This window comes from Pavona decussata, unplaced genomic scaffold (genome assembly GCF_977016875.1).
Source record: "Pavona decussata unplaced genomic scaffold, jaPavDecu1.1 SCAFFOLD_192, whole genome shotgun sequence".
Classification (NCBI taxonomy): domain Eukaryota; kingdom Metazoa; phylum Cnidaria; class Anthozoa; order Scleractinia; family Agariciidae; genus Pavona; species Pavona decussata.
Genome location: NW_028145601.1, coordinates 648,785 through 666,493, shown reverse-complemented (window position 1 = coordinate 666,493; position 17,709 = coordinate 648,785). Strand labels below are relative to the sequence as shown.

General features: G+C 39.4%; 1 protein-coding gene and 1 non-coding gene across 3 annotated transcripts; one reads left to right on the top strand and one right to left on the bottom strand.

Annotated features, from left to right (window-relative positions):
- Positions 1-29: 29 nt before the first annotated feature.
- Positions 30-17,663, top strand: LOC146462034 (CUB domain-containing protein 2-like). Of its 2 annotated transcripts, none has more exons than XM_085086124.1 (9): positions 30-357; positions 2,778-2,822; positions 4,672-5,046; positions 6,813-7,026; positions 8,197-8,369; positions 8,760-8,907; positions 9,640-9,872; positions 14,542-14,736; positions 15,195-17,663. In XM_085086124.1, exons 1-9 carry the CDS (start codon positions 294-296, stop codon positions 15,635-15,637), a joined length of 1,890 nt encoding a protein of 629 aa, XP_084942250.1. In that variant the 5' UTR covers positions 30-293; the 3' UTR covers positions 15,638-17,663. The 2 variants fall into 2 exon arrangements, with proteins under 2 accessions (XP_084942250.1, XP_084942252.1); XM_085086126.1 differs by having other exon boundaries at positions 2,778-2,829; positions 4,682-5,046.
- On the bottom strand, positions 11,988-12,059 carry Trnac-gca (transfer RNA cysteine (anticodon GCA)). Its single transcript has one exon. It is a non-coding gene; the product is annotated as a tRNA-Cys (tRNA).
- Positions 17,664-17,709: the final 46 nt, after the last annotated feature.

Here is a 17,709-nt window from a genome sequence, read left to right as displayed (position 1 = left end):
AGGTTGTGAGGCGAAAAAAAATTTCCGGAATTGAACTTGCGAGGGCAAGACACTCTAGCATGCGCCTTCCGATCGAGGGTTAACTTTCAATACAAGCATGCGTACAATGGGCTGTCAATGAACATTCTAAAATTAGCCGTCGATTTGTAATAATGGCGACCAAAACATTGTCTTACTCTACTGCAATCACGGCCAGAGCTTTGAGATAGCATCTACACTGAAGCGAAGTCATAAGGTGGACGTTTTGTTGGAGCTGGAAGTCAATAGCTTGTTAACAAAAGTTGGACAAAGGGATGAAACATACTTGGACGTTTGTCAATTTCTGGGGCACGTTCGACTGTGCGTTGCGTTGTTGTGGTAAGTCGACGCTTGTTCTTGTCCTGTCTCTAGATTGTCTCTAAGCTAAGAAAGATGGTTTGCATTTGCTTCAAAAAATGTTGCCGTGATGTCCGCTCGATGTGTTTTTTGTGTTGTGCTAAAGACTGTTGGCTTCACTGCTGTTAGTAGTGTGTAGTTAAACCGTTTAAACAAACACGCGTCCGTACGGCATTTTTGTGGAATTTGCACGCGGTCAGCATGACTGAGTAACTGCCCTCAACAAACGCAAAACGTTAGCCTATCATGTTTGTTACTTTTTAAAAATTCAATTTTATTGTTTCAGCTTTTTTCTACTTGTAAAGACCACTCGAGGTGGGGGTTGTTGCTTAATAACGCTATGTAATAATCTTGAATGGAGTTTTGCAATCTCCTCAATTGATATGTGACAGTCGTCACGTTTTTTTGTGTGCACGGACGCGATCGCAGATTTGTGCAATTGCAAAACATCATTCCATGGCCTTTAACAATTAAGTTGTATTTAAGTAACAGGAGCGAATTGAAAATTGGCAGAACCAATAGGTTTTACGGCCAAAAGTGTGGTTAAACGTGCCACTAGCTAGGGTAAACAATCTTATCAAGCACTCGTGATCGAATTTATATTGTCAATCTTGGCACCTCTCACCGTTGGTTGATTGTAATAGGAATTTCTCTTTAGCTCTCTCAAGCTCTCAAGAGAATCGTAGTTGAATGTCTTTTCTTATAGTTCACCTCTCCAACATAAAATAAAATACATTCTGGTTTGTTATTTGCCCCACATGCACATGTGAGTAATATCCATTGGTTTTTGTTTGAATGAATGCTCCTTTTCAACGCTACTATTCTAATCAGGAAAAATTGGAAAGTTTTTAATGCATAGGCCATGCTCTATATATTACTTACTGAAAATCTTTCAAGTAAATTTTAATGTTTTAATCAGTTTGTTTTAAGTCATTACTACCAATAAAATAACAAATGGACATCCCTAATTTTGTAAGATAAAAAAAATACATAATTATCTTATAATTAATGAAGTTCATCATTCAGATGAGGAAAATATCATTTTACAGTTATAGAGCGATAGAAAAATATGTGATAGAACTAGGAAGCTAAGTAAAGAATTCTGAATTGTTATTCTGTGTGGACTTTGGCTGATGGCTCAAAGTTTTAAGTTACGCCATTTTGGAGTTGAACCTTTCCATTGTGACGTTAAGGGTGCATGAATTTGATTAACTGTATGATTAACATAAAGTCTATATGACAAAATTTTTTTATTTGCTTGATCAATCTTTATGTTGTTCTTGTATGAAAATTGAAAAAAAATCCTTATCAATTTTTCTCCCTGTGTTTAATTTGAGGCAAATATAAATTAAAAGTGTTAAATTTCTTTTCTGGTTGGGTACAATACTGTGTAAGACAGGAGACTGGGAAATATTAGGGCTGTGACATCAATACAGGAACGCTAGTCTCACAATTTTGCTATTTCTTAGTTGTTTTTCATTTGCAGAGGAAGAAAACTGTGTGACTGGACAAAAATATGAATGGGATCGTTGAATACTCAGAATGAAATTGCTGAGGAATAAGAAAGCCAGAAAACTAGCATTCCTATATTGATACCACAGCCCTGCTATCCTCAGTCTCTCCTCTTGCGTAGTATCGTACCCAACCAGAAGTAACATTTGATGCTTTTAGACATCTCTAGTGAAGGAAATAATAGGCCTTATCACGGTTTTCGACGCCATTTTGACGGGTAGGCAAACAGGCTTGAAATAACAGTGTTTGTATGGAAATCCAATGTCAAATAATTTTCATAAAACACCGCTTCTGAAAAATTCATGAATTGGAAACTTTTGGCACTAGGAAAACGATTTTAAGAACAAAATTGGAGGGATGTAGCTGTGACAGAAAGCATCCAGTCGTGTTTTGAAATTTCCATACATTTAGCGAACCAGCCATGAACTGCTACTAAAAATAGTTCACGGGAAAAAATACAGGGAAATGTATGGAAAGTTCAAAACACGACTGGACGCTTTCTGGCACAGCTAGATCCCTCCAATTTTTTTCTTAAAATCCTTTCCCTAGATCCAAAAGTTTCCAATTCATGAATTTTTCAGAAGCGATGTTTTTTGAAAATTATTTGACATCGGATTCCCACACAAACACTGTTATTTTAGACGTGTTTGCCTACCCGTCAAAATGGCGTCGAAAACCGTGATAAGGCCTATTAGGAATGTTTTCTCGATTTTCATACGAGAACAGCTTGAAGATTTGATCAAGCAATTCTGTCATAGTATACATGTACACTTTAATTAAGCCTCATTGGATTAATATTTTGTGGAGTTTTTGGAGTTATTTTAGTTTTCTTTTTTGTATATCTAGTTGTTATTGAAAAATGTCTTGTTCATTTCTTTTTGTCATTTCAGTTTATTGCCTTTTAACATTGACTGTCTTGGTTGATGGAGAAACCAGTAAGTTGTTATTTGTTTGCTGTTGTCTTGAATTGATCAGAACAATTTACTGTGTAGAATGACCACGTCCGTTGTAATGAGAGGTGTAGTGTTTAACTTACTACTGGCCCAACTGTACATGGAAGGCCTGCAGGACAGTTGTGCTCTGCAACTTTATATGTACATCACATGCCACAGGCAGATTTTCTGCACTTGTAAACTTCTAAATTGTACAAATAACTTTGTGTCCGCTGCTGAAAAATCTGGGATGGACCGAGATAGGACATACACCACAACTTACAATTGGTCGTACATTAAACTGTACGTCAAAAACAGTGTTGTACGTTATCCTATGTAACTGGACCTTGGAGTCTTTTACCTCTGAATACAGTACAAAGTGTGGTTGTGGAGTGTACAAGTTCCTCGGGGGATACTCGTGTATATTAGTGACGGGGAAGTGGGAAGACCTTTCTTGGGTTTGAAATTCATTTTTTGGTCTGAAATTTTCTGGTGGACTTCTTTTTGGTAGAAAGATTTTGACAAAGAATTTTTTGGGGGTTTATCAAAATCATACCCTGCAGCCTGACCATTCAGAACCTGACCACTTTATATAAAACAATTTCATTTTAACAAGTTTAAATCATGCAAATGACATGGCAAAGAGAACTGCCGTAATAGTGGTTTATTCTTGAGAAATCGATCATCTTTATAATATCACTTACACAACAAAAAACATTCATTTGTTGATTTTTTAAGTTATCGCATTACACCATTATCCACGTGCCAGTGGTCTGCTGTGTCAATGGGTCACACAAAGTAAATGACTCTTGGTGCATTAGTGGATAGTTTACAAGTAATTGTGCATCAGACATTCTATTATTAGCAGAGAACAGATTGTTGTATCAGACGAATAACCATATTTCATTTTCATTTTAGTATAAAGCCTTCATTTTTTTTTTAATTTAAAAAGAGGCAGCATGTTCTCGTTCTTGGTTTTCCTGAACAAACATGTATTGCTTTCAACTTTGATATAATGACTGCAGTCTGCCTAGAGTTTTGTGACAGATGCACAATGAATGAATAAATGTGGACGCATGAAATGCATATATCTTGCATTCTCTTGGTGTTTAATTTATACTTTGTTTTGATGCATAGAAAAGTCAGACTTGTTTTGGGTCATTGGAATTTTTTGGAGGTCTTTTTTTTCAGCATAATAGGACTTTTTTGGGTTGAAAAATTTGGTCCCAGTCACATCTTCCTGTCAATGATAGATATACCTGTTACAAGTGGGATATTGTGCTTGGAATGGGCATGCAAGAATTCCTTGCTAGATATGTGTCTATTGTCATGCTCAGAGCTCTAGTACTAAATTAATTTATTGGTCCTCACTTATCTGTAATGCAAAATCGGTTATAATTAAAACCAGAGCCCAGATCACTGGTGTTGAATGTTGATGACTGTGGCAGCTGATATGCCATTAATGGAACAATGTATTGTTACATTACATGTATCTTAAGGGCTGTACATGTATCAAAAAAAGGACTTGATTCATGTTTGGGGCTTGGAATTGAGGGGCTTCAGAGGACTGGGTGAATATTAGGATTGAAGTGAAATGAGTGACATGCATTAAAGATCGTCTCCAGCTTTCTGCAATAAAACTGTGCTTTGTTATCAATGAGTTGAATAATAAAAGAATGATGGGCTAAATATCAGGTGACATTTCGTGTAATTTTGCAGTTGTTAAATAAATAGCCTTCATCCTGTATTAATCCTTTTATAATTTGGCTAGCATAATTGAGTAGCCCTATAGTCTTGCTGTATCAGAGGCCAATGGTAAATTATAACATGTACAATTTTATGTTTGTTTCAGGTCCTTCTAGTTGCGGAGGTGTCATCATTCTCAATAAGACAAAATCTATTTCATCACCCAGATATCCAGATATAACTCCACCAGGTGTGGAATGTACGTGGAAAATATTCAGCCCAGGAGGAAAATCAGTTGTTGTGGAAGCCCACAATCTCAATTTTGGATCTGAAATGGAAGATGACTGTGATAAAGGCAAGCTTCAAATTTTTAATGGTTGTGGCAATGAACCCTTTTTAGTGGAGCAGATTTGTCAAGTTAAACAGGACACTCACCAACGCAGAATCCTGTGGGTTTCATCTGGACCGTGTGTCACTATAAAGTTCTCCTCAGGCCAAGGAAAGGAGAATAAATTCTTCCTATCTATTGAAGAGACTGAAGGTGAGATTGAGGTTAAGCATAGCCAGCCACCTGTTGTTATGTTTACAATAATTATAGTATAATGTACAATTTTAGTCTTAGATCTTTGGAAGTGTCATTTTCTTATGTATTTAGAGTGTTGTGGTATAGTGGAGGGTTTCATACATGTATATCAAACAGGAGGAGAGTTTTTCTCAAATTTCCAAACACTGATCGAGAAGTGGGTTAAAAAATGAGATGCAGCCAAGTATTTTAACCAACTTTGAGGCATTTGGAAATGGGATGAAACGCTCTTTCAAGTGTCTGATATAGCTTCTCGAACCATTAATAGTTCTTGCAAAAAAATGATAGCAAAAGTACACCAAATTTATGGTAAATAAGAGCACATTTCCAAAGCCCCTTCACAGTGGTAGTAAATTTGTTTGTTTTCTCTTCATGAATTTATTAAATGAGTTTGCGAACAGTAATTTAAGGCTGTTCTGTGTAATGTACAGTAATATCAGGTACTGGCAATCTTCAGTGTTGACAGTAGGAGGGTTCTTAGTGGTACATAGATGAGCACACCTTAATGACAATATTGGTTTTTTTTTAGACTGGTGTTGAATCTTCTAAGGCAGATTCCATGTAGAGAACACATGAGTGAATAACCCTGAATTTGTTAGTGAAACTTTTAAAATGTGCTGTAGGTATTAAATTTATAATGATGGGGTGGGAGGAGAGGTTACAGATGCATGTTTCTTTGTACCAGAGAGACTGTATTGAACCCTTTTAGGCCTAACAGTGATCAACATCAAATTTCTCCTTGTAATATATCAATGCATTTTCAATCCCTGGTCTTGAGAATTAAGGATATGATCACCCAAGGTGAATTTTCTTGGTATCTTAATATATTCTCCACAGCACTTTTGTAAGAAAAGTCTGGGGAAAAGATAGGAGAATTTGTTGTTTGATTTTAGGGGTTAAAGGGTGAAGTTCCTGCGATGAGTTTCCTTTGTTTCAATATTACTGCACATAACTTGAATGAAGAGCAAATCTTTTTGAGAAGAGTGAGGAGGGGAGGGAAGTGGAGCCAAGAGGAACCGTGCATGGGTAACCCCCACAGGTTTGAAAAATACCCCCTTGACATGACAGCGGCTGAATAAACTGCCTGGGTTGCATCAAGCCATTAGTCAAAATCAAAATCAAGATCAACATAGGCATTTTTATAACATAGCATGTGCATCCTAATCTAATTTCCTAATCTAATCCCTATTGGCATCATCATGGTATATTTCTCAACATACGCACGACCGTGCGTCCATCCGATGACATGTGCAAGTCAGATGGGGAAAGCCTGCATGGGCTGATATAAAAAAACTTTTTACTGAGGGACAACACCATAAAGAATGTATATTTATAAGAGATTGTCGAAGTTTAACGAAAGGTTAAGATTAAACCAATATGAGAAATCACTTTCACTTTTTTTTATGCAGAGAATTTTGTAATTATAATCAGGAACAAAACTTGTTTTCCAGGAATCACTTTCTTTATTTTCACTATCTTTTAAAGAATTGGTTCATGCTTTTAGCTGTGCGTATATCGAGTTATGGATGCACTTGGGAAGTTTGGAGAGCACTCAAGAAGCTAGAGTTGCTCTCGGCTACACCTCGAGCAACTCTAATATGCTTCTATTGTGCTCTCCAAACTTCCCGCATGCATCCATAACTCGATATACACACACGAAGCATGAACCAATTCTTAAATTGTACATGGCGATTGTGATACTTGATTGTGTTCTTTTTGTGCAGCATCGTGTGGAGACATACTGTTGAACACAAACAACAATAAAACATTCGGCGGCTCACTTCCTGCTAATCCTGCCAAGAGTCACAACAAGTGTGTATGGATTATTGTCATACCAAAAGGAAAAATAGTTGAGCTTGTATTCAAGGACAGATTTCACGTGACCGGTAGCAGTGATTGCAAGGGGAATTATGTGGAAGTTCAGGATGGCAGATATAGGTAAACCTGGAAAAATATTGCATTTGCCTAGGGTATTAGTAATTTTGCTATCCATGCCCAGGGTAAGGCTTCTAATACTGCTGCCGTGAGATAGCCTCAGTTATTTTATTTTCTTGATATACTAGGATGTATTAAATATGCAACTCATGTGTAGAGTTTCAAAAACGTTTCTGAATCAGTGCTGCAGCTTCTTTTTTGATGGAATCACCTTAAAACTCCCTTGTGCTACCACCCCTGTTGACATTAATTTTTAAAGTGACATTTGAAAATAATATTAATTTTATAAGGATTGGCTTGGAAAATTACTGAAGTGTGACTCGAGGGCAAGGCTTTGTCTTCCCATACAAATCCTTTTAAATTCAAATGGCAAATAGAAATCCCCCCCTTTTTGAGATATAGGCATGAAAATTTGCAAGCTAGCTAATTTCTGTATGCTCTTTCTATCCCAGATGAAATAATTTCTTCAAAATGGATTACTTGCATGTTTACGGGAAAAATATTCACGTGAGCAACTGTTGCTTTAAAAACAAAACAAAACAAAAAACAGGCCCATTGTGTACCTTTTAACTGTTTTAGTTTTATTAATAGGGACCTTAAGCAGAGACGACGCTGACGGAAATGGAACTTAAAAAATTTTCTTTGCCTCTTCTGAATCAAATTTGCGATGATTTATACTATCTCAGTTTGTGTAATGTGGCCGAACTATTGAGGAGCTAACGTCGTAGGGGGACCTTTAAAGTTGAGAAAGAGAAAGGAAAATTAATCATCATGCGTTCACATTCTCCAGAAAACCTTAAATTTGGTCATTACACGTTGCTGTTTTGCAGAGGACGGCAAAGAAATGTACCAACATGTATAATGCACATGCAGAGCCAGTGTTTTTCTAATTAAAACTATTGTTTTCTGACATTCTTGTTGATGTCGTCGTCATCGCTGCTTAAGGTCCCTAATAACACACGGTCAAACCTATTTATTACGGACACCAAGGGGACAGGAATAAGTGTCCGTATTATAGAGGTGTCTGTTTTAGAGAAGTAGGCTTTATATGGATTTCGGTCTCTCAGGGACCAAGTGAACTGTCCGTAATAGAGAGGTGTCCGTATTATAGTGTCCATAAGGAGAGGTTCCACTATACACTGTAAACCTAACATGTTTGTTGTTGTTAAACAGTACTTCACCCAAACTGGGTACCTTCTGTGGAACATCACGACCATACCCAGTCTATTCTACAGGGAGATATCTTAGGGTGACATTGCATGGAAGTGACACCGGCATGAACTTGAAGCATTCTTTCAAGGCACAGTATAATGTTATTAGTGGCAGCAAACCAACTCCACAGGCAGGTATGTGTAAGGATGGACTGGTCTAGAAACTCGTTGTTATGATCTTGTAATACAAACCTTCCATGTGTGATCTCTTTATTCATTTGGTGCAGATGTGTACCTGTAACAGCAAATAAAAATACCGATTTAACCTTTGAGTCGGGTTGGGGGGGGGGGGGGAAGGAAGGTGCGCAGAAATGGAAAGTAAGGCTACAGAGAGACACATGCACGCGATAATTTTTCTTCCATTACAGTAAGAATTCACCTTTATGCTAATGTATTAAAAAGTTCTCCCAGGGACTATTGCATCATATAGGTCCCATTTTCAATTTCTGGCAAGACTGCAACCTCTCTTTTCCTCTTTTTGTTCTTCATTGGCACTGACTACCACTTGTTCCTTTCGTTTCACAGGGCTTGTTTGCGAAGATGGAGACATTTTCTTGGATGAAGATTCTGGCACGTTTCATACACCGCGTTACCTAGAACAGTACCCTGCTAATTTAAATTGTATCTGGAAAATAGAAGTTGCAAAAAATAACAAGATTATTCTCAGATTTAGGTAAGAGTTTTTGCATCTAAATAACTGTCATTTTAGTTTGATCAGTCTGGTCATCAGTCTGCTGCCTTCAGAAAATACGTGTCCATTCCTTCTGAGATATAACTTACTTAAAAAACCAATCAGATCTTGTAACAGAGAGAGACATGAATGGTGTCATGCTTAAGACGATGTGCGCCGCCAGGCCAGTTGTGGCCGTTCAGTTGGTCAGTTGAGCATTAGAACTGGTTGTAAGGCTGATTGTCTAATGTAATTCTTCCACAGTAAACTCACCGTGGATGGTGTTCTCTAATACTGAACTGTAACCCAATTGACCCTGGGGGAGTTAGGGGGAGGGGGGGGGGGATGGGTGGATACAATTTTAGAGGCTCTGTCTCAAGGGTACCGGAAAAATACATAGTTTGGTCTGAAATGGGGTCAGGGTTTGGAGAACCGTACCGCACCCCTCCCCCACCCCCGCCGGTGTTGGGTGGGAGGGGGGTGGGACTCCCATATGAAAGTGATGGGGGTGATCGTCTGAAATCTTGAAGTTACCTTCTAATTGCTGACTAACAATTCATCACGTTAGTAGAACGTTTTGCCAGGCGACAGAAAGTCTGGATGTTATCGGCGCTTACTTATATTTGACGGGGGCTCATTAAAAAGATTTGCGCCACCAAAAAGAAAAGGAAAAGGTTAGGTTGGCCTAAGGTTGGGGTAGCCTAATGGCCAGCTTTGTTCTCTGTTTTCTTGCAGTGAGTTTGATGTAGAGGGAGACTCCCAGGACTGTCCAGATGATTCAGATTATGCTAAGGTTTATAATGGTCTTGGCAGTTGGTCACCGATTATCGGCCGGTACTGCGGGAGTGTCATCCCACCATCAATCACATCCAGATCAAACGTGCTGCGAATCGAATTCCAATCCAACACCCAATATGCTGGTCGAGGCTTTGATGCTGTGTATACTGTGGAACCTACTGAAAAGCCAGGTATGCGAAACAAGTTGAGATTTGAGTGATTTTCCTTCAGACTCTACGGTAACCAGTCCCTCCGTATTTCTCAACGAGATAATTTAAGCAAAATGTGTTTTTCACCCGCAAAAGAGACTTAAAGGGGTTTGGCGCTGGGTTACTTATCGAGCCTAGTAAATTGCCGCGCACGGATTCTCTTCCCGACGAATTTTTTTAATAGCGCGTACAAAATCTTATAAAGCGTAAAGAAACAAAGGTGATTGTTTAAAATTAGAATCCACATTTACATGTACTATATATCCTTTGATAGTAAGTTTTCCGAAATTCTGGAGAACTAGTTTTGGTAAATCTATTGCATCCGATCATCATGCCGTAATTTGCGGTCGCGTATACTAAGAATTTACGATTGCCAATAAGAAGACTTCATTTATAATTGTAATGTTCTGTAATATTCAGTTTAAGACAAAATCGTTATTGTAATTTCTTTTACGTCAAAAGGAATAATGTTTAGCGTGATAATTTTCTAAACCATCTTCAAATTGTGATGTCTATTAAGTCAGCGTATGTGAGCGGACAGAAGTCCGGCCATCCATGAATTTGTCCGATCAAGCCCTCATTGTTATTTACCGGACATTGTCCGTTGATCGGTCGTTATTTCGAGCCCTGTAATAGCCCACTTTAAAAAAGAGTGATAGCCTGGGTCGAGAGTAGCTGCCCAAGCGATTGTGGGAAGGTTTTGGGGGACGCTTAAAATGTCACTATTAGAATGAATTCGCGTTTTTTCAAACGTCGTTGCCATTATTCCAACTCGCTTTAATTGTCAAATGTAGGTGAAATTTCCTACAGACCGCATCCAAGTTTAGAAAGAAAAGAGAAATTCGTCGTCGTGTGATTACGCCCTCCATAAAACGTCCAAACAGGAAATTTCACTTCTTAGTCGTGCAGTGACGGAAAGAAATGTACCAAAAAGTGTAATGCACTTGTAGAGTTGTTGTTTTGGCTATTGTAAAGCCTATTGCTTTTTTGACGTTCTCGTTGCCGTTGCCGTCGTCGTTGCTAAAGCTCCCTAATATTTTTACACCCGACGCTACTGTTACATGTAACTGGCCCATGGATAAGTTTCAGGTAACTAGCTAGCCTGTGTAGCAGTCGTTTCCGTTTCCTTCAAGCCAAGCGGGGTAAGCGCGCGAGGGCATTGGGCAAAAAAAAGTAAAAAAAGTAGGAGCGGGGGAAAGGGGCGCCCCTCCACCCCCCCGCTCCTACTTTTTTGTTCCTTTTTGCCCAATGCCCTCGCGCGCTTACCGCGCTAGGCTTGAAGGAAACGGAAACGACTGCTACGCAGGCTAGCAACTAGCCCGGGGGATTATCAAATATATTTGGAGTATGTTTGGCAAGGGTTTTATTTTATACACTTCAGTTTAAATTTTCTGTCCAAAAGTGACATTTTAGGATTCTTCCATTTGTTCTTTGACAGTAGTACAGTCAATCGAACACACTCTTGGTGCGGTTTTCTTCTTATAGAGATCGCCCGTATCACCATTTGCACCCTCATAACATTTTCTTCCCTGTCGGCAATATCAAACGTTCAGTACTAAACAATTTCACCCGCGTCAAGACAGGTGACGAAAACAAAAAATTAGAAATTTTACATTGGAGCCTTTTATTCTGTTAGAGAAATAAGTTCGCTCCTAATTCATGCGCTTCTATAAAATGGGACTTTTTCAGTAAATAAAAACCGACAAAAAACACACGAAAAAAAAAAAAAAAAAACACGAACCGACAAAGTTTCTGAACTAAGATGTATAGCAGCAGTAAAAAAAAGAATCCATTTTGATAATATCAGCTTTTTTATATTGTGGTGAATCAATATTTCTGTCAGAAATGATTTTTGTAGCAATAAAAAAAAAATTATGTCGTTTTTAAATTACCATTTGTGTCGTCGGATATCGTATAGCCGGGCGTTTAATTGCTTCAGTCAGGAGCGAATTTCCCGATTCTTTCCGTTTTCAGCCATGTTTAACAACTTTTAAAATTCGTGAAGCTTCTTTCATTTTGGAGTTCCACATTTGGCGTTATTAATTGGCCATTACAAAATTAAAGAGCTAAAGGAAAAAGAAAAAAATTATTTTAGCAAGGGGGCACCCGGATTTGAACCAGGGACCTCTCGATCTGCAGTCGAATGCTCTACCACTGAGCTATACCCCCCTCGCCTTGATGGAACAGTGAATTAATATTATAAAATACCACGTATGTGCCACCCGAATACTTGGAAACCTGTCGTCTCACCATGGTTACAAGTACTGTATTTAAAATCTTTTTTCGGTGAAAACTCCTAAAAATATCTTTGGTTCTGTCTTGTTTTGTTTTTCCAATGGCTCGCAATTCTAGTGGATTTCCTTCCGTCTGCGAGTTGAAAGAAAATAATCAATGAACCTGCCACGTGGTAATTCAATCGTTTCCTCTGAGACAGCTGAACACTTGAAAATTTTAAAAATAAACACTTTGTATTTTGATTTTCATTGATTTTTCGAAGCGATCCTATTCATTCTGTCGTTGTTTTAGCTCTCCTGGAAATAACCATCGACCTCTGTCGATAAATCTGGCAAGCTGGTATGATTTTGGTTTGTAAATTGTTTGCCGTGATCCAAGATTGTGGTAACATTAATTACACATTTCAAAAATCTGGCAAAAGCTTCCGGCCAAAGGAGGAAAAAAAAATTTCTTCGGTTTTTTCCTCTTCCTGTGCGCATATGTTAGTAGCAGCCAAACGGTCAAAATTTAATATGTTAAGTTTAAATTTTCCTGCCGCTTCTCTGTCGTTTATTTATAGGATTTGTCCCTGATAAAATCGTTCTTGTTCGTTAGCCTTTTACAAAACGACCAAAACCGAAATCAGAATAAAATAGCGGAAACCAAAGAACTTGTATTGTTTATCCAGGATATGAAATTTATTTTGATCTGTTGTTGCTTTGCCTAGACAGAAGTTAAATCCTTCCGGTTTACAGCTTGAAAATTGAGACCAAAAAACAGTGGTAACCAAAGCCATACCAAAGTAGGATTCTAAATTTAACATTTGGCTACGTATTGGCCTAAATCTGGACTCCGTCCATAAAACTTAATCGATAATGAGTTTTACCTTTCGACCCAGGCGAAGGTGACCGTTTTCCGATAATGCGATCGCCGAAGGCGCGAGGTTCTAGGGAGGTCCCATAGCACCTTTTCCGGGAATTTTTTTTAATTTCAACTCCTGGAAGTGCCATTTCCTGGGTTTTCAAGTCACACTGACAGACAGGCATTTTCCTTACTTAAACCTGGGCATTTTCTCTATTCTAAAAATATCTATTTATTGTCAAAAACTGATGACCGTTTTCCGTAAAACGGTGGAAACGAGTATGGATCCGGATACAGCTGTTTCGACAGAGGTTGTCAAAAAAAAAAAAAAAAAAAAGACGTAAAAGCGTACGCGACAATACCGAAAGGTAGTCTGGGAGATATCCAATAAATTTCAATAAAAGCTCAGAATCCATGTTGCCCGCCATCTCAAGTCTTCGCTGTACGGTCGAGGTATTATGGATTCTGAGCTTTTATTGAAATTTATTGGGTATTTTCCAGACTACCTCTCGGCTTTGTCGCGTATGCTTTTACGCTTTTTTTTGTACAACCTCTGTCGAAACAGATGTATATCCAGCCTCGTTCCCAGGGTCTCTCATCTTCACGTCCCAGGGGACGAGAGAGGGGAGACCCTGGGAACGAGGTTGTTGTACATCCGCGCCTGCGACCCTTGCCTGAGGAACAGGCCTGACGCAGACACGATTGACACGCGACGGGTTGCCGTCGCGCGTGTCTCGCGCTCCGAGCCCGCCTCCGCTATCTTGAAAACGCAAAAATAACGCCTGTCTGGGACCCTCTCCAACGTTCAAACATATGTCTGTTCGGCATGATTGCTGATAACAGTTGTGTGAATCTCGTGTCCAGGCGCGGAGGAGGCCAGGGAATGCGAACCCTATCACACTGGCATAAAACAAAAGAATGTACCAAAAGTTTCACCAAGGACGGGTAAATATCTCCTTCGTGGACTATTCACACTGTAAATTATGCCAATTTATGCGAAACTTGGATTTTATCGCTACCTGTTCCGTTCACAGTCTGGTTTTATGACCTTTAAAATACTAAAATTTTAAATTTCGCTATCCTTTCGCATACTATAGGAGTAAAGAAAGCAACCATTTCGGAGAGAGCCTTAAATAGAGCCCCTCTTCCCCGACCGTAACTTGTGTTTAATCAAATTCAAAACAAGTTTGCGACGGCTTTTTTGTTGCTTGACCACAAGCCAACACGAGGATTTTTTTCCCTGTTGTTTGGCCACCAATTCTACATTGAAATGACTCTGCAAAGTACCTCTAACGGGTAATTGGGAGTCTGTTTTCGCCACCCCAACATAAGTCTATGTAGGCAAGCTGGCATTTTTAGACTACAAGCAGTCTCTCTTTTGCTCGATAATCTTCGGGAAAGAACGCAAAAAAACTGAGCGGGCACGGTTTTCGCGGGGTGCGCATTCTATCCCGCGGATTCTCAAACAAAAGAGAGGGTGCTCGCAGTCTATGGCATTTGCGAACTTGGGACCATTTAGCCTGTTGTTACGTTTTATAAAGACTTACCAAACATCTTTTGTTACCTCTTTCACCAGAAGAGATAAAAAACCACTTTACCGGGATAATGATTGGCACGACCTGCGGCGTCATCTTCATTGTGCTTAGCGTCCTGGCCGTGTTGCACACTAGAAAGCTTCGAATCCAACGCGCGCAGAGCCGGCGATCAGAAGTGGCCAGCACCGCCTCGTTTGATGTCCATCAGGCCAATGCTCCCCCCTCTTATGACACAGGTATACCAGAATGCATTTGAGAGTAGCTTCTAGGGCTAACCCAACATTAGACTAATGACGAGGTTTCCGCCAGGCGAGAGGTGACTGGATTTCTTTTAATTTGGCGGACGAGACCGTTCATGTTATCGTGGCCTTTGTAACTCGAACAGTTGATGCGTTCTACAGCAAACAGCTAACGTCAACCTGCAGTAGATTGCCTTCTACCCTGTAACACTTAAAATTATCTTCGTTAAGTTTCCTTTTAACTCACTCAAGGCTAAAATACAAGTTTTCGTAAGTTTACCTTGCTTTGAAACCCCAAACAACAGTTTGTAAACGTGGAAAATTGAACCGGAAATAGTATTCTGTCCCTCGCGTTTATCGCAAACGTGATGCTTAATTAGGTTATTGACAAGTATATTTTGTCGCCGGGTAACTGAGCTTCTCAATTTTGACACTTTGTCCCAATTTCCTTTCAGTCATGGCTTCCCCAGATCTCTTCCCTTCAAATGCTCGCCAACCGTCACGTGGTTACGCTGGAGTGCCGCATCTGCATCGCGAAATAAGCCACTTGCTAGGGGACCCTGACTCCGACGATGAAGACCTCCCGCCTTATCCAGGCCTTCCCGGCCGGGATGGGGTGGTGGAATTTTGTTTCGGAGAACCCTCAGGGGAGAGGAGACGGTCAAACTCGAAAGAACGTCACGTGTCTGAATCGGAACAACCCTCGTGCCAGATCTCTGCGGTTTGGTATCGCCGATGGCCGACAGAAGTGTCTTCGACTCCAAATGTTCGGGATCTCGAAGCAGCTTCAGATAACCAGGGAACCACTTGTACTCTTGAGCGACAAAATTCGAAAGATTCACCGAGGCCTTCTCTGGAGCGAATGGACACAAGTAGTAGTTTTGTGACAGACGTGTGAAAATTCGGTGGAGATTCTGCGATTTGTGGATGAGACAAATGATAATTGAACAGTCATTGTAGGACTTCATCTGTCCAACCGTTTACACGGTCAAGCAACCAACGAATAAGTATATGTTTCTATACTTTAGTTGCTGGAGAACGAAGAAATACTGAAGAGCTGCCTGGTCCTCGTGATCCTCGCGTGAAAGAATGAACGTGGGAGGAAGTTTAATTTGACGTAGACCTTTAATAGTTTAAAAACAGTGGCATCAAGAAAACAGCCTTTTTAAATCACGATGGAGTCTTCAAACAGTTACATATATTACAAAATAACTTTGAAAAAGGTTTATTTTTTTACTTTGACGGAATTCTAGAATTGTGTTTTGTCTTACATAGCTTATATGTTTAGTATGCAGTGCACACGAAAATGTATACATTGCTACTGCCCTTGCTTGCCCGAAGTTAGTAACGAAGATAAGAGGGTGTCCTTTGATATATTTTGAAAGAGGATCTGGATTCGGTATAACTGCGCCCTGGAGAACGTCCCAAGAGTGCTAAATGTGTACATTGGTTTTCGTGAAAATTGCCAAAGTTTCATCTCAGTTACGATTTACGATTGGGCTCTGATTCGCTTTCAGACCATTCCCCCGATCATTGCGAGAAGTATGGACTCCACAGAGTTGATTCTGTTTGCTTACATCTGTGAGCTGAAGTACGTAGTTAAAGCAAGAGAGGCCTCTCCTTGTTAAAAGTGCTTGTAGACATTCTGCGAAAAGTATGAGGACTTTATGCACATTTTGCTACTCCCTAGAATTTTACTTTTTACTTGTAGATCAAATCCCGCAAAGTGGTGCGCTCCAAATCGTTCACTTGACAAAGAAACTGACTTATTGGACAACTATTTAACATCTTTTTGAAAACTTATCAAGAGTCTTCCTTCACTTTGATCAACTGAGTTGAGAGTGCAAACTAACAGCTCCATAGACTATATGTAGTCTCTCATTTCCGCTCTCAGTCTTAGGCACATCTCCTCATTGCAGAGGCGATTTTTCAGCGGTACCCAACGCGAACTCTTAAGCAAAATGCTTAAAACGTTGTCTCTTGTGTTTTCAGATCGTTTTGTGCCCTTGTAAAGGCAAATTTATGCTTTAGCTGAAAGTTGACTAGCTATTGTTGGCTTTACGAAAATGCTAGATGACCTTTTGTCGGAGTTTTCACGACATCTGCCCCTTCCGAAACGAAGGGAATTAGTTTTCCGATGTTACAACATTTTGAGCCGACATTTTGCCTAAAAACACTTTTACAACTGAATCCGAATTTCTGAAGCAATTTAGGCCATCCGAACGGATATCTGTTGGGTACCCCTGAGTTTTGCTTTCGTCAGTTTGCGAGATCGATTGCTCGACTTTTCCTGGCAGAAATGGGGCACTACTCCTAGTCTAAGAGCTCCACTTCGAACAGTTCTTGACTTTCTGCTGCCAGTTGAAACGGAAGCTGTCATAAAGTTGAAAAGGTGTGCGGAAAAAATTGTCAAAAACTAAACAGCTTTGTCGAGTGGCAAAGATCGTAGGTTACAAATGAGGCAGCCAATAGCTGATGTGGAAGATATGGCATGAAGCTTTGAATATCCTAAATTTTATACCAAAAGCTTTCTACAATTTAGTTTTAATACTCTAGTGCTTAGATATTCGAGATCAGTTGCTACTGATGTGCTACTATTCGTACATCTTAGAATATTTTAGATGTATAATATAACACAAGAAGAAGGAAATTATTTACCTTGAATGTAGGAATTACATATCCCGTTATGGGATTTTATTCAAATGGGAGTTTTGCCAAGTTATTTTCTCATGATACAGTAAAGCAAGAATGAACTTAACAAGAAACAAGATATCCGTAAGAATTTTACCGCAGTTCCTCTTACGCAAAGAAATGAATTTATTTGTCTCAAGAAAATTACAAAATTCCAGTTCCAGCGGTATATGAAAATATGTATACATAAACAGCACAAGGACTGAAATAAATTATAATAGTTTTACAGAAGATATTTGTGTCTGTCGTCTCTTCCTGTATTGTCGTTTTTCTCAGCAT

What these genes read in the sequence shown, in the direction of transcription:
- LOC146462034 (XM_085086124.1), top strand. Translation starts at nt 294, where the DNA reads ATGAAACATACTTGGACGTTTGTCAATTTCTGGGGCACGTTCGACTGT. An exon ending in CTGTGCGTTGCGTTGTTGTG is followed by an intron (nt 358 to 2,777) that starts GTAAGTCGACGC and finishes TTGTCATTTCAG; the next exon opens with TTTATTGCCTTTTAACATTG. An exon ending in CAAACCAACTCCACAGGCAG is followed by an intron (nt 8,370 to 8,759) that starts GTATGTGTAAGG and finishes TTCGTTTCACAG; the next exon opens with GGCTTGTTTGCGAAGATGGA.